The sequence below is a fragment of the Neofelis nebulosa genome, chromosome 4 (genome assembly GCF_028018385.1).
Source record: "Neofelis nebulosa isolate mNeoNeb1 chromosome 4, mNeoNeb1.pri, whole genome shotgun sequence".
NCBI classification, from domain to species: Eukaryota; Metazoa; Chordata; class Mammalia; order Carnivora; family Felidae; genus Neofelis; species Neofelis nebulosa.
This window is the reverse complement of record NC_080785.1, coordinates 163624423-163649057: the sequence shown is the minus strand read 5'-3', so window position 1 is coordinate 163649057 and position 24635 is coordinate 163624423. Positions and strand designations below refer to the sequence as shown.

General features: G+C 49.1%; 1 protein-coding gene across 5 annotated transcripts in view; it reads left to right on the top strand.

The window, feature by feature from the left end:
* INSR (insulin receptor) overlaps nucleotides 1-23814 on the top strand; it is a 141587-nt gene extending 117773 nt beyond the window's left edge. For 3 of the 5 annotated variants that reach the window (XM_058728858.1, XM_058728855.1, XM_058728853.1), the window contains 9 exons: nucleotides 4551-4710; nucleotides 8865-8967; nucleotides 10515-10582; nucleotides 12569-12813; nucleotides 13730-13840; nucleotides 13932-14091; nucleotides 15432-15561; nucleotides 16146-16280; nucleotides 18857-23814. In XM_058728858.1, the coding sequence (XP_058584841.1) occupies nucleotides 4551-4710; nucleotides 8865-8967; nucleotides 10515-10582; nucleotides 12569-12813; nucleotides 13730-13840; nucleotides 13932-14091; nucleotides 15432-15561; nucleotides 16146-16280; nucleotides 18857-19211 (1467 nt within the window). In that variant the 3' untranslated portion in view covers nucleotides 19212-23814. The remainder of the gene's footprint in view (nucleotides 1-4550; nucleotides 4711-8864; nucleotides 8968-10514; nucleotides 10583-12568; nucleotides 12814-13729; nucleotides 13841-13931; nucleotides 14092-15431; nucleotides 15562-16145; nucleotides 16281-18856) is intronic. The other 2 variants (XM_058728856.1, XM_058728854.1) reach the window with 1 other exon arrangement.
* The last annotated feature ends 821 nt before the right edge of the window (nucleotides 23815-24635 follow it).

The following is a 24635-nucleotide window of genomic DNA, read 5'->3' as shown; positions in this document are numbered from 1 at the left end:
AAAGTCTCTTACGGGGTGCCTGGGTGGCTCAGTCGGTTGGGCGTCCAACTTCGGCTCAGGTCACGATCTCACGGTCCCTGAGTTCGGGCCCCACGTCGGGCTCTGTGCTGACGGCTCAGAGCCCGGAGCCTGCTTCGGATTCTGTGGTTCCCTCTCTCTCTGCCCCTAACCCACTCGCATTCTGTCTCTGTCTCTCAAAAATAATAAAATAGGTAAACATTATTAAAAAAAAAAAAAAAGAAGAAGAAGAAAAAAAGAAAAGAAATATCAGTTCAAGTGAAAAAAAAATAAAAATAAAAGTCTCTTACGGTTTGCCTCCCTCTTTGTCTGTTTGGAACTATTTTTTCCCCTCCCCCTCCCCCATGGTCTTCTGTTAAGTGTCTCAAGTTCCACATATGAGTGAAAACATACGATCTCTATCTTTTTCTAACTGACTTATTTCACTTAGCATCACACCCTCCAATTCAATGGCCAGACAGTCAGTATTTTTAGTTTTGGGAGCCGTAACGCCAGGCATGGGCATGAAGGTTGTTTTTGTTTTTGTTTTTTTTTCTTCCTTTTTTTCCTTTTCAAAAAATTTTTTTATAGCAGCTTTACTGTGATCCGGTCACATACCATAAAATACATCCGTTTAAGAGCTACAACTCAATGGCGGGTTTTTGAAAGGATTTTTTAGGTTTTTAAGTAATCTATACATCTACACCCAGCATGGGGCTCAGACTCACATCCCGAAGTCAAGAGTCTCACACTTTGCTGACTGGGCCCACCAGGGTCCCCTACAGTTCGGTGGTTTTTAGTAGTTCACAGAATTGTGCAGCCATCATCATGACCCATTTCAGAGTATTTTCATCACCCTAAAGAGACCCTCCTCCCCTCCCCCTCCCCAATCTTCCCTGCCTCCCCTCCAGCCTGTTTTCTGCTTCCTGTTTCTATGAATTTGCCTGTTCTGGGCACTTCCTGTAAATGAATCATAGCATATATAGCCTTTTGTTACTGGTTTCAGATAGATGGACCACATTTTATTATTCACTCATCTGTAGATGGACATTGGGGTTGTTTCCACCATATGGCCATTGTGAATAATGTTGGTCATAACACTGATGTGCAAGTTTTTGTGTGGACGTATGGTTTCAGTTCTCATGGGTGCATATCAAGGGATGGGTTCTGTGCTAACTCTGCATTTAACTTAACATTTTTTTATGTTTATTTTTGAGAGCGAGACAGACAGAACAAGTGGGGAAGGGGCAGAGAGAGACAGAGAGAGAGAGAGAGAGAGAGAGAGAGAGACAGAATCCGAAGCAGGCTGCAGGTTCCGAGCTGTCTGCACAGAGCCCGACATGGGGCTCGAACCCACAAACCGTGAGATCATGACCTGAGCTGGAGTCAGACGCTCAGCTGCCTGAGCCACCCAGGCGCCCGTGTCTGCATTTAACTTTTAAAGGAAATGCCCACTCTTTCCCAAAGGGGCTGCACCATTTTCTGTCCCCGTCAGTAGTGTGTGAGGGTTCCAGTTTCCCCACATTGGTGGCCAACACTTGTTCTGGGCTATCTTTCGAAGAGCCATGCTGGTGCGTGTGAATGGTATCTCACCGTGGTCGCGATTCGCGTTTTCTTGGATGGCTCATTTGGGCCTGAGTTTTGTGTTCTTCCCCGAACCCATGGGGCTCTTCCGCTTGGGGCAGCTAGCTGCAGGCAGTTAGGGTCATTTCTGGAACCGGGGTGGGGTTGAGGGTGGGAGACAAGAGCCACTCCAGAGGGAGGTGCGGCTTCCCAAGGAAGTTGTGGATGTTGCTGGCAGCGAGGAAGAGAATGTGGATTCTGTGCAGTGAGCAAGATATCTGCAACGCAGTCCCTCCTTGATTTTCTTCTTGCTGCTCTCTTTTCCCATTTGCCTGGAGTTTACCTACATTCTAGGAAGCCCTTGGTCCTGGGTAAACTGAGGCAGTCGGTTACCCTGTTGGCATTGGACCAAACCCTAAATTCTCCCAGCTTCTTGTGGCTGGACCACCTCCCCTGTTCCTGGAGCCCAGCGGTCACCAGCAGGAATCCCCACTGCGAATCCCCACCAGAGCCTCTGCCCCACATGGCCCCACACCAATCCCAGACAAATTAGCCCCATTTGCCCTTTATGGGAACAGAGAGATGAGGAAAAATAAGAGAGACTGAGAGATTACAACCATCTTTTAAAAAACCTTTTTAGGGGTGCCTGGGTGGCTCAGTGGGTTAAGCGTCTGACTTTGGCTTAGGTCATGATCTCACAGTTTGTGGATTTGAGCCCCGTGTCGGGCTCTGTGCTGACACCTCGGAGCCTGGAGCCTACTTCAGATTCTGTGTCTCCCCATCTCTCTACCCCTCCCCTGCTCATGCTCTGTCTCTCTCTCTCTCAAAAATAAATAAATGTTTTAAAAAAATCAAGTGAGAAAATAATGTAAAACTTTTCTTTTTTTTTTTTTTAACACCATCTATACTGTTACGGTATGATTTTGCCAGTCCTGCAAAATTCTCTCCAGCATTTGGTGGGAGGTCATTTTCTTTTTTCTTTTTTGTGTTTTTGGGGGCTTTTTTTTGTATTTGCTAGTTGAATAGCTGACATCACCCCCAGCTGCATCATTCTTGAATCTCTGTCTCCTTGGGCCTTGAATCCAAGTCATTCGCCCTCTTACCGCGTCCCCTCTCCGCCCCAGGAGACCCTGGCCCCAAGGACCACCCCTGCCAGGGAGGAGCATGGATTTTTCATGGTGGCTGGCTCCTTCCTTTGCGTCAGTATCTTTCAGTTTTGAGCTTTTCTTCTTGTTCGCACAGACTTTTACGTCATTGGCTTCTTTGCTCTTTATCAGGTTTTTGCGTCCTGTCTTGCTTTTTGTTTTTGTTTCTTGGTGTCTGTGGAGACAGCTGCCTGAAGCTTCTGGTTCCTTCCAGCACACCCCTTGCAGTGCCTGGGGTCCGTGGCCAGTCGTGGAGGATGCATTTCCCCTTTGTCCCGGATAGCAGCTACCTTTGGTTTCTATATTTGCTTATTTGTCCCTTTCTACTTGGTGACTCATCCTACTTGGAAGAACCTTTGGACCAGAGCCCCCGCCCCTGCCGCCAGCCTGATCCGGCCCGATCTGTTTTCTTGCTGTTATTGTCACATGATAAGCACGGGGGTTTTTACATTTCTTTCTCTCCCCGCTAAAATTTTCCAGTCCAGCTCTCTGCATGACTATTAACGTGGAGCTGTTTTGGAAAGTTTTTAATATTTGGCCCGATGGCGTGCAGGTTTCATGGTCTCGTTTTCCCAGGGAGCCTCGTGCCTCTCCCAATAAGCTCGGGGTCGATCTCTGTTTATGTGGTTATCACTGGGGTGTGTATGCTTTACTTACCTCCTCTCTGTTTTCAGAGATTTGGGTAGATCCCAACTCTTTTAGTAATGGTACAATGAATCAAATCAAATCAAAAGGCTGCACCCTGGGAAGGAAGGAGCTTTAAAATTTGTCCTTAAGACATTAAGCCCACGCATGTGTTTGGTTCTGAGACCAGGGGGTGTAGGGCAAAGCCTGAAATTCGATTTAGGTGATGTAGGTGTTTTCTTTCCCGGCCCTCTCGGACTTTCTGGAGGCCTGGTGACAACGTCCGACGGTGGTTTTGTAGAGTTTGGGAGCCGGATGGTTCTGGATTGAAGGATTGGTCCTGCCACTTACCAGCCACGAGATCCCCCCCTCCCCACAGCATTTTGTCTCTTCAACCAGGGGTCGGCCCACTGTTTTTGTACGCCTGTTTGTACAGCCCGAGATCGAAAAATCACTTTCACCTCTTAAGATGGTCGGGGAAAACAATTCCAAACATCGAGAGAAGAGTAACGTCATGACGCGTGTCCACTTAACGTGGAGTCCAGCGTTCAGCGTCCACCAGGCTCCGTGGGCACGCAGCCACGCCTGTCTGTGGACGGACGCGAACTGATTTGGGAGCGGTCCCTGGCTGCTGAGTTGAGTGGGTCACAGTGAGTGGCCGCTTGAGGCCATACACATTGACCGTCTGGCCCTTTATAGCCAAAGTTCGCCGACCTCTGCCCGAAGCCTCTGTTTCCTGTCTGTAACAAGAGGCTAAGCCCTGGTGGGGTAAGAAGGAAATGACACGATCCAGGTCAAATGCTTGGCTTGTGGCTCAGGAAGGGTTATCGGTAACGATAGCTTCTGTGTCTGCTTCCTTATCCCAAGAACTAGGGCGCTGAGATCCCCAGGTTCCTAATGTCGCTCACACGTGTTGCCCAGTGATTGTCCCTTACTCTCTGTGTGTCATCTCTTTTTTTCTTTAAGTTCATTTTTATTTATTTTGAGAGAAAGAGAGAGAGAGAGAGAGCGAGCAGGGGAGGGGCAGAGAGAGAGGGAGACAGAATCCCAAGCAGGCTCTGTGCTGTCCGTGCAGAGCCCGACGCAGGGCTCGAACTCATGAACCGTGAGATCCTTAACCGACTGAGCCACCCAGGCACCCCTCCTCTGTGTCATTTCTGACATTCCTGCCAGGGGACGGACACCCCCCACACCTGCCCTCTCTCCTCCCCTGTCTTCCAGGAGCTGCACCTCTGTGTCTCCCGTAGACACTTTGCTCTGGAGCGGGGCTGCAGGCTGCGAGGGCTGCCGCCGGGGAATTACAGTGTGCGAGTTCGGGCCACCTCCCTGGCGGGCAACGGCTCCTGGACAGAAGCCACTTATTTCTATGTGACAGACTATTGTAAGTGTGCACGGCAACTCTGGCTGGGTCTGCTCTGGGAAACATCTCAGAGGATGGTCGGGGAAGCGTGGAGGCTACCCCCGCCGGCCCTGGACTTGACCTCTGGGTCTGTCGGCTGCTACTGTGTGACCTGGGAAGGGTGCTTGCCCTCTCTGAGCCTGCACTTCCTCATCTGACCGTGGGATAATAAGAGGATCCCCCTGGAAATGAAAGGAGGTTTCAGTGGCATTATGAATGCCAAGTGGCTGACACAGGGCATGTCTGATTAACACATTAGCTCATTACTAGGGTCTCAGTATTTGTTTCTAATGTTTATTTACTTTTGAGAGAGAGAGAGAGAGACAGAGTGTGAGCAGAGGAGGGGCAGAGAGAGAGGGAGACACAGAATCTGAAACAGGTTCCAGGTTCTGAGCTGGCAGCACGGAGCCCGACACGGGGCTCAAACCCATGAACCATGAGATCATGACCTGAGCTGCAGTCAGATGCTTAACCGACTGAGCCACCCAGGCGCCCCTCAGTATTTGTTTCTAGATGGGCTGTGTCCTCCAAGGGAGGATGGGGGAACTCACCTACTTGGTCTCAGATGTGCTCTTGATACGCAGGCAGTAAGTGCTGCCCCTGGGTGAGCACAGTAAGGTGGGAGGGTGGGGAAGGCTGAGCTGATCAGGGAAGGCTTCCTGGAGGTGGTGACCTCTTGACCGAGACCTGGAAGAATGTACAAGTGGGAACAAAAGAGGAAGGTTATCCTGAGATGCGTGGCAGGAGCCCAGACGCTTGAATGAGTGAACAAACAAATAACTTGGAAGGAGGGGAGATTCTAGACCAGGAGGAGCGGGAGCTTGGGTGGGAGGAGTGAGACAAGCCTTCTGCTTGGCTGGCTGCATTCTCACACCCCAGGCATGGTGGACTTCGGAGAGTGGGAAGGCTCTGGCCGGGGTCAGGGCAGGGAGAAGCGTCCTGACCCCAGCTGGGAGGGCTACACGGTGGATCTGATGCTGCCTGGTAGAGTTCATACAGACCTTGCCGGCTTAGGAGCAGGGTTCCCAGCAAGACTGCCCTCCCTTCCAAAGCCAGATGCAAGTTAGGGGTTCTCCAAGCCCCCCACGCTCCTGACCAACTGGCAACAAACTCAGAGCTTCCCATGGCCCCCCAGATTCAATCATCTGCTGGATCAGCTCACAGAACTCAGGCAAGTGCCATCTTACAAGGACGGTTTTCTTATAAAGGCTGTAGGTGAGGACCACGCAAATGAAGAGACACATAGGGGAGGGTCCAGGACACTGAGCTGTGTCTCCTCCCCCTGGAATCAGGACGTGTTGCGTCACCCTCCTGGCATGTGGCTGTCTTCACAGCCAGGAAGCGCCTCTGAGCTAAGGTGCTGAGAGTTGCATTACGCAGGTGGTACCAATCACATCGTTGGTCGTGTGATAGAAGTCCTTCCCCGGCCCCTCCGTACTCTGGAGGTCAGGCTGGCTGAAGTCCCAGCCTTCTGATCACGTGCTTGGTCTGCTGGTGACCAACCCCCGTCCTGGGTCAGCCCATCTCGTAGCATAAGCTCAGGTTTGTTCCCAGGGGCTCGTCAATAACAAAGACACTTCCTGTTACCCAGGTCAGCTCAAGGATTTGGGGTCTCTCTCTTAAGAACCAGGGATGCCGTGAATAAAATTCCAAGGAAAATATCAAAGTGGGAAAAACATTGGTAACATCATTGACAAAGAGTTACTATCAAATGAATATCCATATAGTATATGAGTAATATACACACACACACACACACACACACACAAGAATACGCAAAGAACATAAATAGCCAATTTAAAAAGAAATAGAAAAGATAGAAGATATAAGGAAAAAAGTCCAACCTCAAAACCACACCCCCCCCAAGAGCAAATTAAAACAAAACGTAATTTTTAACTTATCAAATTGGTAAGGCTTTTTGTTTCTGGGTTGTTAAAAATATAAATATATATTTTTAAATATAAACATATTATAAATATATAAATATAAATATGTAAATATATTTTAATATGAATATATATATATTTTAATTTCAATTTTAGTTAACATGCAGTGCGATATTGGTTTCAGGGGTAGAATTCAGTGATTCATCATTTCCATACAACAACACCCAGTGCTCAGCACAACAAGTACCCTCCTCTGTTTTTTAATTATAGTGCTTAGTGTTGTCTGAGAGCAGACACATAGATGTTCTTTATTAATATGTATCAAACATTTTGTTAAAGCTCTTACTATCGGAGTCAATAGTTCTGGTTCTAGAAATTTATCCTGAGGAAATTATCAGGGATGTCCAAAAAAGATACATGTTCAAGGAAGGGTAGCCCAGCATTACTAGAGATAGCAAAAAGTCTGGAGAATTACATGACTAACACAGTAGATTACTTAAAAAGGATTCTTTTCTCCCTCCTTTCCTCCTTCCTTTTCTCTTCCTTTCTCTCTTCTTTTCTTCTTCCTTCCTTCCTTCCTTCCTTCCTTCCTTCCTTCCTTCCTTCCTTCCTTCCTTTCTTTCTTTCTTTCTTTCCTTATTTTGAGAGAGAGAGAGAGAGAATGCACAAGTGGGAGAGGGGCAGAGAGAAGGAGAGACAGAATCCCAAGCAGGCTCTGCCCTAGCAGCCCAGAGCCCGACACAGGGCTTGAACTCACGAACCCTAAGATCATGGCCTGAGCTGAGATCAGGAGGTGGACGCTTAACTGACTGAGCCGCTCAGGCACCCTGAGTGATTTTTTATTTTATAACAAGCAAGCAAGGTGCAGATTTTAAGGAGGCGCTCACCCCCAGGGGCTGACCTTACCCTTCTGTGACTCAGAGCAAGAGTTCTTAAATTTCCGTTTCTTCACCCTGGTTCCCGTGGCCACTGGAATCGGAGTGTGAGCCCGACCGTGGTGTCCAGGAAGCAGAGGTGGGGTTGGCAGGGTGCAGCCTGCCTCTCCGATTATGTCCTGAGACACTGTGAGTCTCCAGCTCAGCTGGAGGTGGCCTCCAGCTCCCCTGTTCCTAAGGAAAAAGGGACAGGAAGGAGGGACATGCAGACATCCACCTGCAAGTGACCAGTAGGTGTCCATCTCTCATGGCCCGTTCGGCCACCAGATATTCATGGAGACTTTCTGTGGCCAGGAGCTGTGGGAGGGGGGATGAGGCAGTTCGCTGCCAGTTCAGGGAGGGGTACAGGAAGACAGGATGCCTCAGGGCAGTGCTGGCCACCGAAGGCAGCGTGGGGTAGTGGTCAAGAACTCACTCAGATCGCCCGGGTTGAAATCCCTGCTCCACCGTGGATCGGCTCTGGGATTTGGGGCAAGACCCGCCTCCAGTCTCTGAGCCTCTTTTCACAATCTGTTAACTGGCCTCAGTCACGGCACCTCTCACTTTGGCTAATGTGACAATTAAATAAAAACACTGGCGCAAAGCTCTTCAAATAGCGCCTGGTACTTTTAGTAAGTGTTCAGTAAACCGTTGTGGATGTTGAAGAGCCCAGGGACCGGGTTCCCTCCCTGATTCCTTAGAACCCATTTTCCTCCTCGGCTCGGGAGAGTCTGAATACATGGGCGTGTGTATAATTGCAGACAACTGGGCCTCACGTGCAAATTTAACAGAACGTTTCTTCGGTCAATTTAAAAGGATATTTTGGGGAAGACCCCCCCTAGCACACACAGGGCACTTCCTGGTGAAATTTTCATCTGCCGGAGGTGCTGTTGGGATTCAAATAGGCTATTTAATTTGTGGGGCAAATTAAAATTTCGTTTCTGTAAAATGAAAATGCAAGACCGTTTGCTTACAAATTATTAAGACTTTCAAGATGGCGATAGCAGAGTGTTAAGGAGCAGGGCCCTTCCAAGTGTGGGGACTTGGGTGATGGCCAGGCTTACATGCCTGTGAAGCTGGCCCTGGGCTGGGGGGGAGGGAGAAGGCAGTGGGCAGTGGTCTGGAGGTCAGGGCCTCTGAGCCCGCTGCCCAGCCCCATGGAGCCAACTGGTGATTCAAGATGACTGGAAAAGAACGGCCCAGAAGACCAGCAGAGAGGCGTGGGGACAAGAGAGGGGGCAGGTGTGTGTGGCCCGCCATTACAGGCAGGCATAGGTGTGATTTGTGATGTGAATACATTTTGGTGCGAAACATATATTTTCTTACTCTATTTCAGTAGATGTCCCATCGAACATTGCAAAAATTATCATCGGGCCTCTCATCTTTGTCTTTCTCTTCAGTGTTGTGATTGGAAGTATTTATCTATTCCTGAGAAAGAGGTGGGTACAATGGTGTGCTGGTAAATGGTTAAAAACTGGCTCTCCAGAAAAGAAAGTGTGCCTAGATACAGAGAGAGCTATATCTAAGTTTATTACAAGTTTTACTGTCATAGGGATGTGCATAGCATGCAATTTACAGGTAGTGATCATAATACAATATACATTGCTTGTTACCGTAAATTCCCTCTAGCTGGTTGATTCTCACCAAATGTTTTGGTTGGCTTTTTTCCCCCTGAACCTTTGTATCTATAGCCAACCTATGGTCGCAAGTGATGAATGAGTATAGTTCCAACCTGGATGTTGGTTGATATTTTGTTTTCATTAAAGAGTAAGGTAAAAATGAGATAAGGTGTATGGGTTCATCAATGAACAAGTGACTTCAGTCAATCAGGTAATAATTCATAAATGCAGAGGAACATTTTCTTAAGTTTTTTTTTTTTTTTTTCTGTTTGCAATATCATGGCTACGGAGATGACAGACTTTTTTTTTTAATTTTAAAATTTTTTTTTTTTTCAACATTTTTTATTTTTTATTTTTGGGACAGAGAGAGACAGAGCATGAACGGGGGAGGGGCAGTGAGAGAGGGAGACACAGAATCGGAAACAGGCTCCAGGCTCCGAGCCATCAGCCCAGAGCCTGACGCGGGGCTCGAACTCACGGACCGCGAGATCGTGACCTGGCTGAAGTCGGACGCTTAACCGACTGCGCCACCCAGGCGCCCCTTTTTTTTTTTTTTTTTTTTTTTTAAATTTTTTTTTAATTTTAATTTTTAAATGTTCATTTATTTTGAGAGAGACAGAGAGTAAGCTGGGGAGGGGCAGAGAGAGAGGGAGACACAGAATCCGAAGCAGTCTCCTGGCTCTGAGCTGTCAGCACAGAGCCTGACACGGGGCTTGAACTCACGAACCGAGAGAGGCCACAACCTGAGCTGAAGTCGGATGCTCAACCGACTGAGCCACCCAGGCGCCCCAGCGCTGACAGACTTTGAAGCTTAATCTGCATTGGTAACATTTTTGCCATCACTTCCTTAAGCCTGCACAAACAACAGAACAATAGATCAAGTCTTGGTTTGTATCATTCCTGTTTCTATCATGTAAATATTCCTACCATGGCCAATTTCAAGCTCCAGATGGTCACGGATGATAGTAAGATAATGAGGAAATGGTGAGTTTGCTTTTGATATCATTTTATTTCATTGTAAACCTGTGCCCTGTAACTTTAAATGATGGCTGTATTAACAACCTGCTCTCAAATTTCCTGAAAATGTAACACTTGTTTCTCGTGAGCTGGGATGAGAACAGCAACGGGTGAGTGGCTCTTGGGTGTCCCACGGACACCCATGAGTTACAGCTTATGGTTCCATGTTGATGCACTTCAGTAGCCATCTGATGGGCTTCTGTTCATAACCCCAGACTGTATCCAGGATTATTACACGGATGCTGCTGGTAAGCGTTGCCGTTTGCACTGGGGAGCTCGTAACCCCCTTGCGAGTGACCCAGGGCCTCGTGAGAATACCAAGCTGGAATGTCTTCCTTTTTCCCTTCCAGGCAGCCGGATGGGCCACTGGGGCCGCTGTATGCTTCTTCAAACCCTGAGTACCTCAGTGCCAGTGATGGTGAGTACCATCCCCTGACCTCTGGGTGGCCGGAATCCTGCCTTTCAGTGCCCTTTCCCATTACTGTCCAGTGGAAGTCGGGGGTTGATACCCTGGGAGGCTGAGATGAGCCCTCTCGCTCACTGGAGACCTGTCCCTGGCTGCGGAGACCCCGATGCTGGGAGCAGCCGGACACCTGCTGTCTGGCGCCTGTTGGATGGGCTGATCTAGCGGGGCTGGGAGGCTGAGAATCTCGTGCCCCAGCTGTGGGGTTGTGGCATCTGCGGCCTGTGCCCGAGACCGCGCCGAGGGTCAGAGCCAGAGAGCCACGTACGGACTTGCTGTCCAAACTGGCAGGTGGGAGTCGGAAGCCAGAGTGAGACACTGGGGGTCAGGGGGTGGGAAAGACAAGAATGAAGGATAAAATGGGGTGAACAGGAGGCTGTATGTGTGGCAGGGACACATCCGCCGTTGGTGGCACCTGAACACAGATGTGATGCTGATGCTGGTAATCACGTAGGACCAACACCTGTGTTTCCCTCGATTGTACCAAAGGGCATCGGGCAGCCCCTGGAGATGAGGCTTGCTTGTTCCATCAGAGGGGAAAGCATCTGCTGCAGGACAAGTTTCCAAAGTGCTTCACACAGCAAAAAGCAGAAAAAGTGACTTTCGAGGCCTGAGCGCTGTCGATGATCCCAAGGATACTGCCTTGGGATACAGGGGTGATGCTTTTAAGGATCCCCAGGATTTGTTTTAATCAGGTCTGATAAGACATGCACAGGGGGGGGGGCAGCACCGTGCAGGGGAGCCCCGGGGTCAGGCAGGAGGCAGAGGGAGCATGGAAGGAATGCGGACAAGAACCGTTATTGTGGTTTCTTGGGGAGGCGTGGCAAGGCAGGGGAAGACTGAGGATTGGCTAGTTTGAATGATTTCCGTGGGTTCTGGGGTGTAGGGCCTGGCCCTGGGTGATCAGGGGAAGGGGATAGAGCCCAGAGGGTGCGGGCCCCACAGAGGGAGGGGTTATGGTTTGGGCTCTGGATTAGTGGTTTTGCATACAGAAGGTATACTCACTGGCAGGTCACTTACTGTCTCTAGGAACTGGCCGCCCTGGGGAGGGGCAGCCCCTTTAGGGCCATCGAGGGCCTAGATGCCAAAGCATCACGACAGAGAAAGTAGTGGTCCTTCCAGGTGGAACTGTGTGGGGGGAACGGGAGCGGGAGGGAACGAACGCGGGTGACGGCATTGTTACCGCACACCGGAGGTGGGGAAGCTGAACCTCAGGGCTGCCTCTCCACCCTACCACCCTGCTTCCCTCCAGGAATGAAGTAATGGGTGTATTCAGCCTGTAACGGGTGCAGGGGACGCAGGAACCATTTCGGCTTTTCTTATGAGGTCTCTGTGCATTCATCTGCAAATCGTTTGCTGTGTAACAAACCACCCCAGCTCTAGTGACTTAAGACGACCTCCCTTTATTAGCACACAGTTTGGTGGGTCTGCCACCTGTGATCTGATCAGCTGGGCAAATCCTTTGATCTCATCCGGGCTCGTTCACATGGCTGCAGCCTGCCTGGGGATCAGCTGGTGCTGGGTGGTCCTGGATGGGTTCATTCACATGCCAGTGGTTGGCAGGCGGAGTTGTCCCCATCCCCTTGGCCCTTTGCAGAGACCACAGCCTCCGACCCAGGAGGCTCTGAGATCAGACAGAAAGGATGATCTGGTGGCGGGGCTCTGAGATCAGACAGAAACGATGTGGAGGCAGGCTCGGTGCGGCACCTACTGGCCAGGACCCCTGGCCGACAGTGGCTCCTTCCCAAGCCTCTGCTGTCCCCCCCTGTGAGGGCAGGGACCCACACCTGTCCTGTTCTCGGCTCTACGCCCGGGGCCTGGCACAGGTTCTGGACCGCAGAAATCACTTAACGAACGTTTGCCAGGGGTGCTCAGGTGGGTGGTTGGCTGGGGGGCCCCCAGGGGTCTGTCAAGGATGCTGTGTAGATAAGTGAGGAGTAGTGTTTCCCTGCTCTGTGTATGTGCCGGACGAGTGGGAGGTGCCTCGGGAGAAGATCACTCTCCTGCGCGAGCTGGGGCAGGGCTCCTTCGGCATGGTGTACGAGGGCAATGCCAGGGACATCGTCAAAGGCGAGGCGGAGACCCGCGTGGCGGTGAAGACGGTCAACGAGTCCGCCAGTCTGCGAGAGAGGATCGAGTTTCTCAACGAGGCCTCAGTCATGAAGGGCTTCACCTGTCATCACGTGGTGAGTCCTGCATTTGCCCCCAGAGCAGACAGAGGCTTCCTCTGGAGCCAGCTCCCCTGTCCCTCCTCCTCCTCCTGCACGGGGTGGGAGGACCCTAGGTGTGGACCCTGCCTGTCCCCCACTCTGCAGTATCCTCAAGGTGTGGGGGAGGGCCCCCCTCCTTGTCCCTCCTCTAATCTCATCCCCTTCCACCTTGCCTGGAGCCAGACTCGTCCCGTTGCTTTCCAGAATGTTGTCTCTTCCCTCTTCCTGGATCCTTTATAACCCTTAAACACATGAGTGTTCACCCCATCCCTGCCTACCCTTTCCCACTTACCTTCTCCTGGAGCCTAGTGCTAAGGGGATCGGCTGTGTGCTAAGCCTCATTTCTCGTCTCTTTGATGCATCGGATTCCCGCCCTGATGGAGCTTCCTGTACAGCCGCGGAGGCAGACCCTAAAACCGCTAAGTTCCTTAGGGAAGACATTGGGGGCTGATGCTATGGCAGAATGGAGCAAGAGAGCAGAGTCAGGGGACTGGGGATTCAGGACTGGGAAAAGGTGTATTTGCGCCAGGACTTAAGGATGGAGGGGCTGAGCCATGTGGACCTGTTAGGGCACAGAGAGCCAGGCAGAGGGAACAGCAGGTGCAAAGGCTTCGAGATGGGAACGTGCCTCATGTGTTCAGAGACACCAAGGAGATATCCAAGTGTCTGTCTCGGATGTTGCTCTCTGTAGGCATGTCTGTCTGCTCCCCCACCCGCCAGACCCTGAGTCGCGAATTCTCCCTCCTTCCTCCGACTCCCCTGTCCCAGCAAGGCATTGACCCTGGCATATGAGCCAGACGGACCAGGGCTCACCACACAGGGTGCTGTGTGCCACCTTGACGAGTGCACACCTTCCCCCAGACCCTCACCACGTGCTGCACCTGCTCCACAGGTCCGCCTCCTGGGGGTGGTGTCCAAAGGCCAGCCGACGCTGGTGGTGATGGAGCTGATGGTTCACGGAGACCTGAAGAGCTACCTCCGCTCCCTGCGGCCGGAGGCTGAGGTGAGCTGCCTCTGGGGACCCGGCAGGGCACCCGCTCCCGGCCGCAGGAGCCCACGTTGCTGAACACGCGACCCCATGTTTCGATTCTCAGAATAACCCTGGCCGCCCTCCCCCTACTCTGCAAGAGATGATTCAGATGGCGGCGGAGATCGCCGACGGGATGGCGTACCTGAACGCCAAGAAGTTTGTGCACCGGGATCTCGCAGCTCGAAATTGCATGGTGGCCCACGACTTCACCGTCAAAATTGGAGGTGCGTCCGGCTTTCTGCTTTGAGACACGGGGCCCAGGCCCAGTTTGATTTTTGGAAGGAGTTGTCTAGACTGAACAGTCTTTTCCAGTAGCGCAAAGAGGGCGGGCTTGAACCTCAAACTGTAATGGAACCGCATTTGCTCGTGAACTTGCTCATTTACGGCTCTGGATAATATTCGTGTTCCCTGTTGGTGGAAGCCACCGCACTAGGAGCCGAGAGGTGTGATGGTGGATAAGTCACCACGAGTTTTCTGCCCTCGGCATGCAGTCTTTACCCGCGCCAGTAGGAACCGTAAGAGAATGCTTTTATAAACAAGATAATGAAGCCTAAAGAAATAAAGAGCTCCATGATAGCGAGGAGAGGCCTCTCTCTGTAGGGAGGCAGCGTTTCAGCCAAAACTTGCAGGATGAATTGACCTGAGTGACAGCACGCCAGGGGGAGTTATGGCAAATGTGAGGCCAGGAGGCCGGAAGGATGGCTGATGTGATAGGAATAAAAGGAATGTAGAGGGGAGTAGAGCAGCGTGAGATGTGAAGTGAGGGAGAGGGGCAGGAGCCAGACCCGGGGAGGGAGGCTAGAAGGCAAGAAGTAACACGAGTCTACTTACGATCCCCAAAGACGTTACCTTATATCAGCAAGGGAAGCCGGAAGTGATGTCATTCTGCTTATAGTCCCGAAAGACCTCGTCCCCCATTAGCCACGGAAAGCAAGGAACAGCATGATCCTCCTTATGTAGCTTTTCTTGGGCAGTGAGCTGCCAGGGTCCAGATGGAGGGAAGGTCCTGCAGGGGAGAGGTGGCCGTGGGCCTGGGTGGGGCCGGAGTGATGGAGAAGAATAGCTTGACTAGAGGGGAATGTGGGAGGAGAGTGGGCAGGACTTAGATGTGTCTTAGATGTGGGTGTAAGGAAAGGGGGTGGGTCAAAAGAGGACCCGACCCTGGGTTTTGAGCTGGGCACTGGGTAGCGGTGGAGCCACATCTAGTGGAGAATAGAAGGTTGGCTGCAGAGACTCAAAGCTTCGGTTTGGGAAGCCTGCAAGGTCGTGGGTGGGAAGGAAGTGTTGCTAGAAACAGGATTCCCAGGCTGCGGGCCGGAACATTGCTTCCTTACCACTTGGTGCTTCCGTTTCCTTCCCTTTATGTGGCGGCCCATCCTTTCCCTCCACATCCCCATAAGTACCCTCAGAATCCATTCTCGGTGGATTTGGCCGCCACGCAGGTGAGCCCACACCTGGGGCAGGTGAGCCCATCTGCGGGCTCTTCGAGGCGTGGGGCCCTGAGGGTGGAGACACCTGGGCTGCAGGCTGAACGTTAAGACGATGTTGAACCATTTGTTGTCAGACTTCGGAATGACCAGAGACATCTATGAAACGGATTACTACCGGAAAGGAGGCAAGGGTCTGCTCCCCGTGCGGTGGATGGCACCGGAATCCCTGAAGGACGGGGTCTTCACCACTTCTTCTGACATGTGGTGAGTCGTGCACGCACGGATCGGCAGACAGAACGCTGGGCCCGAATCCCGGGTCGTTCCCTGTGTGTGACCAGCAAGCGGGGGGCCCGTTAAAGCCTGCCTTCCTCGTAGCCTCGTAATCAAGAAAACGAAGGGGGGGGCGCCTGGGTGGCGCAGTCGGTTAAGCGTCCGACTTCAGCCAGGTCACGATCTCGCGGTTCGTGAGTTCGAGCCCCGCGTCAGGCTCTGGGCTGACGGCTCGGAGCCTGGAGCCTGTTTCCGATTCTGTGTCTCCCTCTCTCTCTGCCCCTCCCCCGTTCATGCTCTGTCTCTCTCTGTCCCAAAAATAAAAAAAAATTAAAAAAAAAAAAAAAAAAAGAAAACGAAGGGGATGTCACGTCTGAGGACGCTTGCACAGCTACCTGTGTTCCGACTGAGACTAATGTAGACGTTTCTGGATGCAGCATGAATTGTTGAATGAACTGGCCAACCACATTCTAGTAGACTAAGAAAGGGTGTGTGTGTGTGTGTGTGTGCGTGCGTGTGTGTGTGTGTGTGTGTGTTTTAATGGCTTCTTTGTTACTACGTTCAACTGTCATTGGCAGGTCCTTTGGTGTGGTCCTTTGGGAAATCACCAGCTTGGCGGAACAACCTTACCAAGGCCTGTCTAATGAACAGGTGTTGAAATTTGTCATGGACGGAGGATATTTGGACCAACCTGACAACTGTCCGGAGAGAGTGTAAGTGTGCAGCGTCCGGGCTCTTCCTTAAAAAGGCATTAGTGCCCTTTGGTTCGCTGTCATATGTCTACACAGGTGGTTGTGTTTGCACACTGTGTCTGGGCACGGGCACTTTTTTGCACGTTGTATCTACATATGTGCTCGTGTTTGCATGTCACACCTTCACAGGTATGCTTTCTTGCGTATCATGTGTGTGGAAGGTTCTACAAGAAACCCCACCTCAGTGGTTACCACGGGAGAAGGAAACTGGGTGGCTGGGGTGGCGTATTTATGTTTAACTGTCTATTTATATACTTACCGGGTTGTCAGGAGATGAATACAATATTGCATGTCAATTACACCTCTATAGAATGGGGAAAAAAACAAATCCTAAGCATAAACATTAAAATTATTTTGGGTTCCAGGGATATGTGTTATGTATCTCCCCAATACTCCCCAGTTTTTGTTTTACATTTTTTTGCTGAAAAGAAATAGTAAATGTTTGTTAGGGGACCAAATGGACAACACACGTGCACAAGCCATTTAAACACTTGCAAACTTGTCCTTCCTCACTTAGAGTCCAAGAAACATAAAGTAAAATGAAATACCGTCTTCCTAAGTTAGCAAAAAAAGGAAGGAAGAAAGGAGGAAAGAAAGAGGTTTTTTTTTTTAAAAGTTAATTTATTTATTTTGAGAGAGAGAACCAGTGGGGGGAGGGCAGAGAGAGAAGGGGACAGAGGATCCGAAGCAGGCTCTATGCTGACAGCAGAGAGCCCGGGGTGGGGCTCAAACTCACAAACTGCAAGATCATGACCCGAGCCGAAGTCGGATGCTTAACCAACTGAGGCACCCGGGTGCCCCTAAGAAAAGAGGGTTTTTTTTTTTTAATTTTTGTTAACGTTTATTTATTTTTGAGACAGAGAGAGACAGAGCATGAACAGGGGAGGGGCAGAGAGAGAGAGGGAGACACAGAATCAGAAGCAGGCTCCAGGCTCTGAGCCATCAGCCCAGAGCCCGACGCGGGGCTCGAACTCACGGACCATGAGATCGTGACCCGAGCTGAAGTCGGACGCTTAACTGACTGAGCCACCCAGGCGCCCCAAAAAGAGAGTTTTAATACTCAGTGCTGACAACAGTTTGGTGATAATCATTCTTACCCCCCTGTTGTTAACAGCTACTCAAAGCAATGTTTTTTTAAAGTCTCAAAAAAAAATTGACATGATCTAAATACCCAACAATATGAGAATTGCCAAGTAAATTTATAAATTAAGATGATGTAGCCATTGAAATCTCAAATGAAATTTGCAAAATATTATTTTTCCAAAATAAAATACGTTGAAAATATTTCAACGTATTTTATGAAAATATTTTATAACTTGGTGAATAAGCCTACGTTAAATATCAAGGGTAAAAAGTATGTATTACTCTTCCAAATGTCTTCAGATAGAAAAATGAGGTTAGATCTGAAGGGAAGTTGTATGTAAGCTGTATTTTCTCTATGTTTTGGTGTTTTATTTCGACAGTGAACATTTATTAAATATAAAGTCCTTTATTAGTGTTTATTTGGAAAAAGTTTTCCCTCCTGAAGGGGTAAAGGCTATTTTGACACTTCATCCCCCGAAGAAAATGACGTTAATTTAGAAAACCCAGTTGCAAGGGACCTCATAGGAAAAAGAGTACGAAGCAGAGTTGTTCAGAAACTCTGAGCAAAGTATTTCTAGACATTGCTTCATGAAAGTCCTTCACTAAGTCATGCCAGTAAGCAGCTGGCTGTAGTTTCAGGACCAGGGAAATCGAGTAGGCCCTAGGGTAGAGGTCCACAGACTCTCTACAAAGGGCCATATTGTAAATATTTTCAGCTTTGTGGGCTGTGTGGCCCTCTGTTGCAGCTACTCAGCTCTGCGTATAGACTGAAGGCAGCCATCAACAGTACGTAAATGAACAGGTGTGGCTGTGTGCCAATAAAACTTTATTTACAAAAACACTTCAGGGGGCCACATTTAGTCCGCGGGTGGAAATTTGCCAACCCCTGCCTTAGAAATTACAACGGGGCGAGGAAGAGGTAAAATGGAAATCCCAGGCCCTCGGCACCTGCCCTTGGCTGAGTCAGGTTGTAACCCCCCCTGCTACCGCCCTGGAGCGCGTGAGTGCTGGGCCTGCAGGATGGCTGCTTACGGCTGGTCCTCCTGATGCCCCATCAGGCCTCAAACATCTAGATCCTGAGGGATCTCTGGCCCTAGAAAGATTGCCTACTGGCACAGGGAAGCCTTTCAAGCAGCCCCAGTAGAAATTAAAGTTTACAAAAACCAGGAACGTATAAAATTTATAAACCTTGTTCAACGTGTGGCTGTGTCAGAAGGGGCCCTTCTTGATCTGCCCTGGGAATGTGGCAGCCCCTTTGGCTGTCTTTCCAAAACCATTTTTTTTAGCATCGGTAGAAATGCTGTTTCTGTCTTGACTGTTGCCTGCGCTGGTGGCCACCGTCTGGTGCTGGTACTTGTCATCTGTGGGGGCGGCCCGCCGGGACAAGGGTGGGAGTGGGGATTGCATGGCTGGATCCCCCGGACTCCTTCCTGACGCGTCCCTCTGTCCTGCAGCACCGACCTGATGCACATGTGCTGGCAGTTCAATCCCAAGATGCGGCCCACCTTCCTGGAGATCGTTGACCTGCTCAAGGATGACCTGCACCCCAGCTTTCCGGAAGTTTCCTTCTTCCACAGCGAGGAGAACAAGGCGCCTGAGAGTGAGGAGTTGGAAATGGAGTTTGAGGACATGGAGAGTGTCCCCCTGGATCGGGCCTCACACTCACAGAGGGAAGAGGCCGGGGGCCGGGATGGAGTGTCCTCGCTGGGCCTCAAGCGGAACTACGAGGACCACATCCCCTACACCCACATGAACGGGGGCAAGAAAAACGGACGGATTCTGACCCTGCCGAGGTCGAATCCTTCCTAACGGCGCCTGTTTTGGGGGAGGGGTTCTCCAAACCCCTCTGGTTCACTTTCCTCTGGTTTGAAGGCCTCCAGAAAACTCAGGATTCTCCTATGAATCTGCCACAGTGTCACACGGAGCTCAGAGATCATTGCTATCCATTGCTGTTCATTGATGACTTAAAACACATTTGTTTGATTGCCAAGTTGACTAGCTGTCAGAGAATTTAACTGTGACCCTAGAGGAGAAGGGGTTTCCTCGGCTGCTGTCCCTACAGGCAACTGCGGTTTTAAGCCAGAATGTTACTATTTTTTCAAGTAGATTGAAAGCAAGGACTTGTTTTTAAAAATCTTCTTCTTCTTCTTCTTTTTTTTTTTTTTCTGGTGTCTGAGCTACAGTATAAAGCATAAAACTTGTTTGTGGAACAAAAGTTTGAAAGAAAGAAAGAAAAAAAAAAACCCACCCTGTTCCAGTAGAATCTCAGACTTTACGGAGTGGGCTTCGGGAAGAGTCTTCTCATCCAGGCTGAAGGATTTTTTTTTTCTTCTTCTTCTTCTTCTTCTTCTTCTTCACAAAATCAGTTCCTCAAATTGACCAATAGCTACTGCTTTTATACTTTTGATAAGAATCTGCAGTCCCGGTGTGTGGTTCACGTGTGTCCACGTGCGTGCGTGTGTGTGTGTGTGTGTCCAGGCTAGATATGGCTGGTGTGCGTATGTGTGTGTGTGTGCGCACGCGCACAGAGTATTCATGCCGCATTGACGCTTTGGGGGGTCTGCTCTTCTCGAGCTCCTGATCCCTCCCATCTCCTTCCTTCTTATTTACTGGGAGACTGTGCCCTCCACAGATTTTTCTGCCCCAAGCCTAGTCTCAGGAGTCTTTTCTCCCTTAACTTTGGTGAAAAATGTTTTCCGGGAGCCAAGGGAGTAGTTTGGAGTGATAGTGGATCTTTTCAAGACCAAACAAAGCTAGGACATAAAAAAAGAAAAAGAAAAAAAAAAAAAAAAGAACTAAGGTGATTAAGAGTTTTGAGAATATATTTGTAACATATTTAATTTTTAAAAAAAATCTCCAGCATCAGCCTCATAAGTTATTAACTGTTTCCCGGGGGGGGGGGGGGGGGGACGGGGAGGGGAGGGCTTGTGGGTTGCTTGGTTGATCTGCCTGTGTGCAGAGGGGGAGCGAGGCACCAGTGGCTGATTTGTTTGGTCTTAAAGGCATCCATTTTTCTGGGAATAAAGCCACATTAGCTGCTAACCCTTTTGGACATCATGAGGCCATGGGTGTGGGTGATTGGGTTTGGTGGATGGCTTGTTTTCTGCTTGGGTAAGCTGGTAGGCGCCTGGAGCTGAGTCCTGCCTTCAGACACACTTGTGGCTCTTGGATCTTTTGGTTCCTTGTGTGTACCTCGCACGCTTCCTCAACTGGGTGTGCACATCCTATGATTACTGTGCAAACAACAAAATCAAATCCCAAAGTGCGACAGCCCAGATGGACTTTGAGAACACTAAGCAGTATGAAGCGAGATGCACCTGTCGGTCGCCTCCACCCTCAGGGCATCCAGCTGTCCTCAGAGTTGACCTCCCAGAAGCTGCTCTGCACCCAGTGACCTCAGCTGGGCCAGGTGTGGGGCCTGAGCAGAACTCTCAGGTGCTTATGATGTCGCAGTCCCCAAGAGAGTAGAGTCTGGAGGAGAAACCGCTAAGGATCGTCGCGCCACCAAGAACTTCCGAGTGGGCGTGAATTCAGTTTCTTCCCTTTGGGGAAAGAATCACAGCTGCTCAAATAAAGAACATGGTGAACTCATTACTTTGGTTCATCAAAATCGTCACCCACGGGTTATCCCTGAGAGCATTTGCTCATGAGTTTTCGATTGCTTCCTTCTCCCCTTCTCTTAAAAGTTGTGGGCTTAAGAACAGGATAGAGACAATGGTGACCTCTGAACCTTCTCAATTCTTGGTTAAGAACACAGGTAGACACAAATCCCAATTGCCTATTACTATCTTATTTATATGATTTGAGAAATCACAGCACATGAAATATTTCTGGGGAGCCTCAATGATTGGTTGGGTATAAGGAACAAGAGAACAGAAATTATTTTCGCCAAATTTATTTTGTACATATAAGAGGGTCTGTACGTAAATTAAAAATACATAGATCTAGGTATTTTGTTCTTTTCATAGTAAATTTGTAGTGGCCGTATATGACACTAGCAACAATTTTCACATTTTTCTAATTCAGAAAGGTTTTCTTATATTAGGGGGAAATTATTTATTTTAATATATAAAAATCACTGTAAAAATCACTTTCGTAAAAAATGGAGTGCATGTAAATTTTTATCAACGAGAAATAAACAGGTGAATGTGGGGTAATGATTTTTTTTTTTTTCCAGCACAGTCTACCTCAGTGTATCATTAAGATGTGGTTCAATAATGGACATCTTTGAGACTTCAGAATTCTGCCTGGATCCAATCTGAATCAGGGAAAATCTGTATCAGCTGATTCCAAATGCCAGGGACCAGTAAGAATTTTGAGGGAGGGAGTTGGGATAAAGTGTGGCTTTCGTGTGAGCATAGATCCTTTTTCTGGCTGATAATAGTCTTCTCTGAGTTCAATCTTCCCCACCCCCACTTTTTTTGATCCTGCATCCATTGGCACCATGCTTCCAAACATGAACTGAAATTTCAGGTCATCATGACGTATCTGATGTGTGGGGTGCCCAGGCCTGAGCTAGCTTCCTTTGGTGAGGAGAGAATACTCCGTCTCCTGCTGGGGTGAAGATAGGTTTTGGTGCAAAGCTAGCATCCCCGCTGCCCTACTGCATCCCCCTGCAGTGAGCACCGAGGTGCCCTGGACTCTCCATGGCTTCTTCCTACTCCTTTTAAGCTCAGATGCTTTGGGGAAGTGGAACAAATTGCACTGTGGGCACCTCACACACAAATACCCAATGCAGCGTCTCTATCCTCCAAGTGGAAAAGGGGACTGTAGAGAAATTCCAATCCCAAATCTACCAGCATGCTGAGTATATTTTTTAGCCACAGAACCTTGGACCCCTGTGTGAGAATGCTGGGCTCACCTGCACAAATGGGATATCACCTATTTCTTTTAGTTTGTCTCTGCCACCGCAGTGAGAAGAGAAAGCAGCCATTGGGTCATAAACCTTTTTCATCACCCAGTGTTGTGTCTAACAACAACTTTGGTCCTAGAAAGTCATGATTGACCTGGCAGTGTTGTAGTGATGGGCTCTAAAAAGAGCAACAAAGCCAGCTTAGATGGGTACTTTCTGTTGTTTGTTTTTAAAGATGTCTCATTATTATTAAAATCCTTTTCATTAATGTGGCATAATCGACAGAGTAGTTTCTTCTTCCGGGAGGAGAATAGCAAGCACATTACTTTCTCCCGGGACCAGTGATGTCAAGCACACGTCTGGAAACGTTTGTATTCTGGGAGCTGTCCTTGGTGCTTTCCTGTAATGTCAAGCTAGTAGGGAGGAATGCTGCTGGTTCTCGTGGAGAGATATTGAGCACAACAGAGAAAATGTGGGAATTGATGCAAGGGTCTGCACATACAATCCTGTGATCATTGGAGACTGCTGCCAATTGATGGGCAAATCTTCCACTATCTCCCACCAGAGCAGACAATCTGCCATAAAATGTGCTGGTTGAGTTGGGAGGTGTTAATTCGTAGCTGTCGTAACAGTGGGCAGTGGGCAGGAATGCTATCAGAGCATGGCCCACACCAGCCATCTGAGTAGTTCGTGGATGTGCTGTAGTTCCAGTGACAATCATTTTTCTACTTCATGGTGGGTGGAAATTTGGGGTTAAATGTCTTCTGGATGCCACTTGGTGAGCCCTTGACACCTCGGGCTCTTCAGAAATTACGGTTTTGTTCGATGAGGGGAACAGGGAAATGCTGATTGTGTATAAATGGTGCACATAGAATGGTGTCCCTTCAGAAAACCTTCCAGAAGGTTGTTTAGACTATTGACTTACACCAGAGGTGAGGTTGAAATGGAAAGAACAAATGCTGATTTGTTCTTTCAAACACATGAAAGAATGTCATGGACTTTCAGGGGCTACAGCTGAAGGTGAATGTTTCCTGAGGGGTCCCCCAGAAGCAGAGGGAAACGTTGACTTTGTGAGCTCACTGTCACCTCATACCAGTCAGGGTCCAGAACTAACCTCCAGCCAAATTCTTATTCGGGTGTGGACCCTAAAAGTCCTTGTTAAAAACCAGATCACGAATCTGAGGCTCTTTGTCCCCTTTGAGAAGGAAGGAACAACGTCCAAGACAAGTGTGTGTCTATGCACACATTTAGGAATGGCTTGTTTAGTCTCTCTACTTTTTGTGCCTCGGGGGGTCCTGGCCCTGCGTGTCAGCCGCAGACACTTTCCATCTGCTGTCAGCTGCACAGGATCAAATGTGCCTCAGCTTATGGGGAAAACAACTCAGAAACACAAAACCCACCAAAAGCTCAATTATTATTTTTTCAATGTTTTCCTACAAGAGCCAAGTAGCGCCATGTACAGAATATGCCTTTTTCTTTGAATATTGAAATTGCTCTGCATGTAAAATATGGGATAATTACCTGTTTATATGAAAATTCTGAATAAATTATCGGAGAATATTCTTGTTTTTGTGTGGTGTTCGAGCAAGGACCTGTGAACTGTGTGGGCTCGTGGCTGTGGGGTGGGCTGTGTTAAGGGAAATCTGGAAATCACGGGTATCTGTTTTCAGAGGGAACAAACCTTCATTGTTTCTTCAGAACAATGAAGCGGGAGGTTAAATATTGTTACAATCAGGGCTGATCTGCTGGTACATACCTGTATGCTTGAACTGGTGGTTTAAATATTGAACTATTTCCATAACGGTTGGTAACTGCTATCCTAAAGATCCTCAGACTTTCCCATGATGCAAGCACTAAGGGGTTCACTCCAGGGATACCAGGGGACCTCCGGGGTCTTGCTCTATTTCACCATGTATATACTGAATACTTTTAATGTCATCCTGACAGGATGGAAGTGCCCCCAGGATGGGTGGTCAGTGGGGGACCACAGATTGAAAGGATTTTGAACAGCCTTGCATGAGCTATACACGGAGCGTAGTGGGTAAGGAGACAGACTCCCTGCCTTCAGCTCCGTATGTGACTTTGAGTGAGTCACATGACTTCACGTTAGTTGTTGCCTGTAACAAATATCCTAAAAACTTTGTAGCTTGAAACAGCAAACACTTATTTCTCACAGTTCTGTGTGTTGGCCGGGTGGGTCCTCTGGTCCCAGTCTGACTCCATCCATCCACCCATCCATCCATCCATCCATCCATCCATCCATCCGTCCATGAAGTCATCTTTCTGCCTTTCCTTCCTTCCTTCTATCCATTCAACCACCCGTTTGTACACCCATCTGTTTATCCATCCACCTGTTTGTCCATTCAGCCATCTGTCTATCC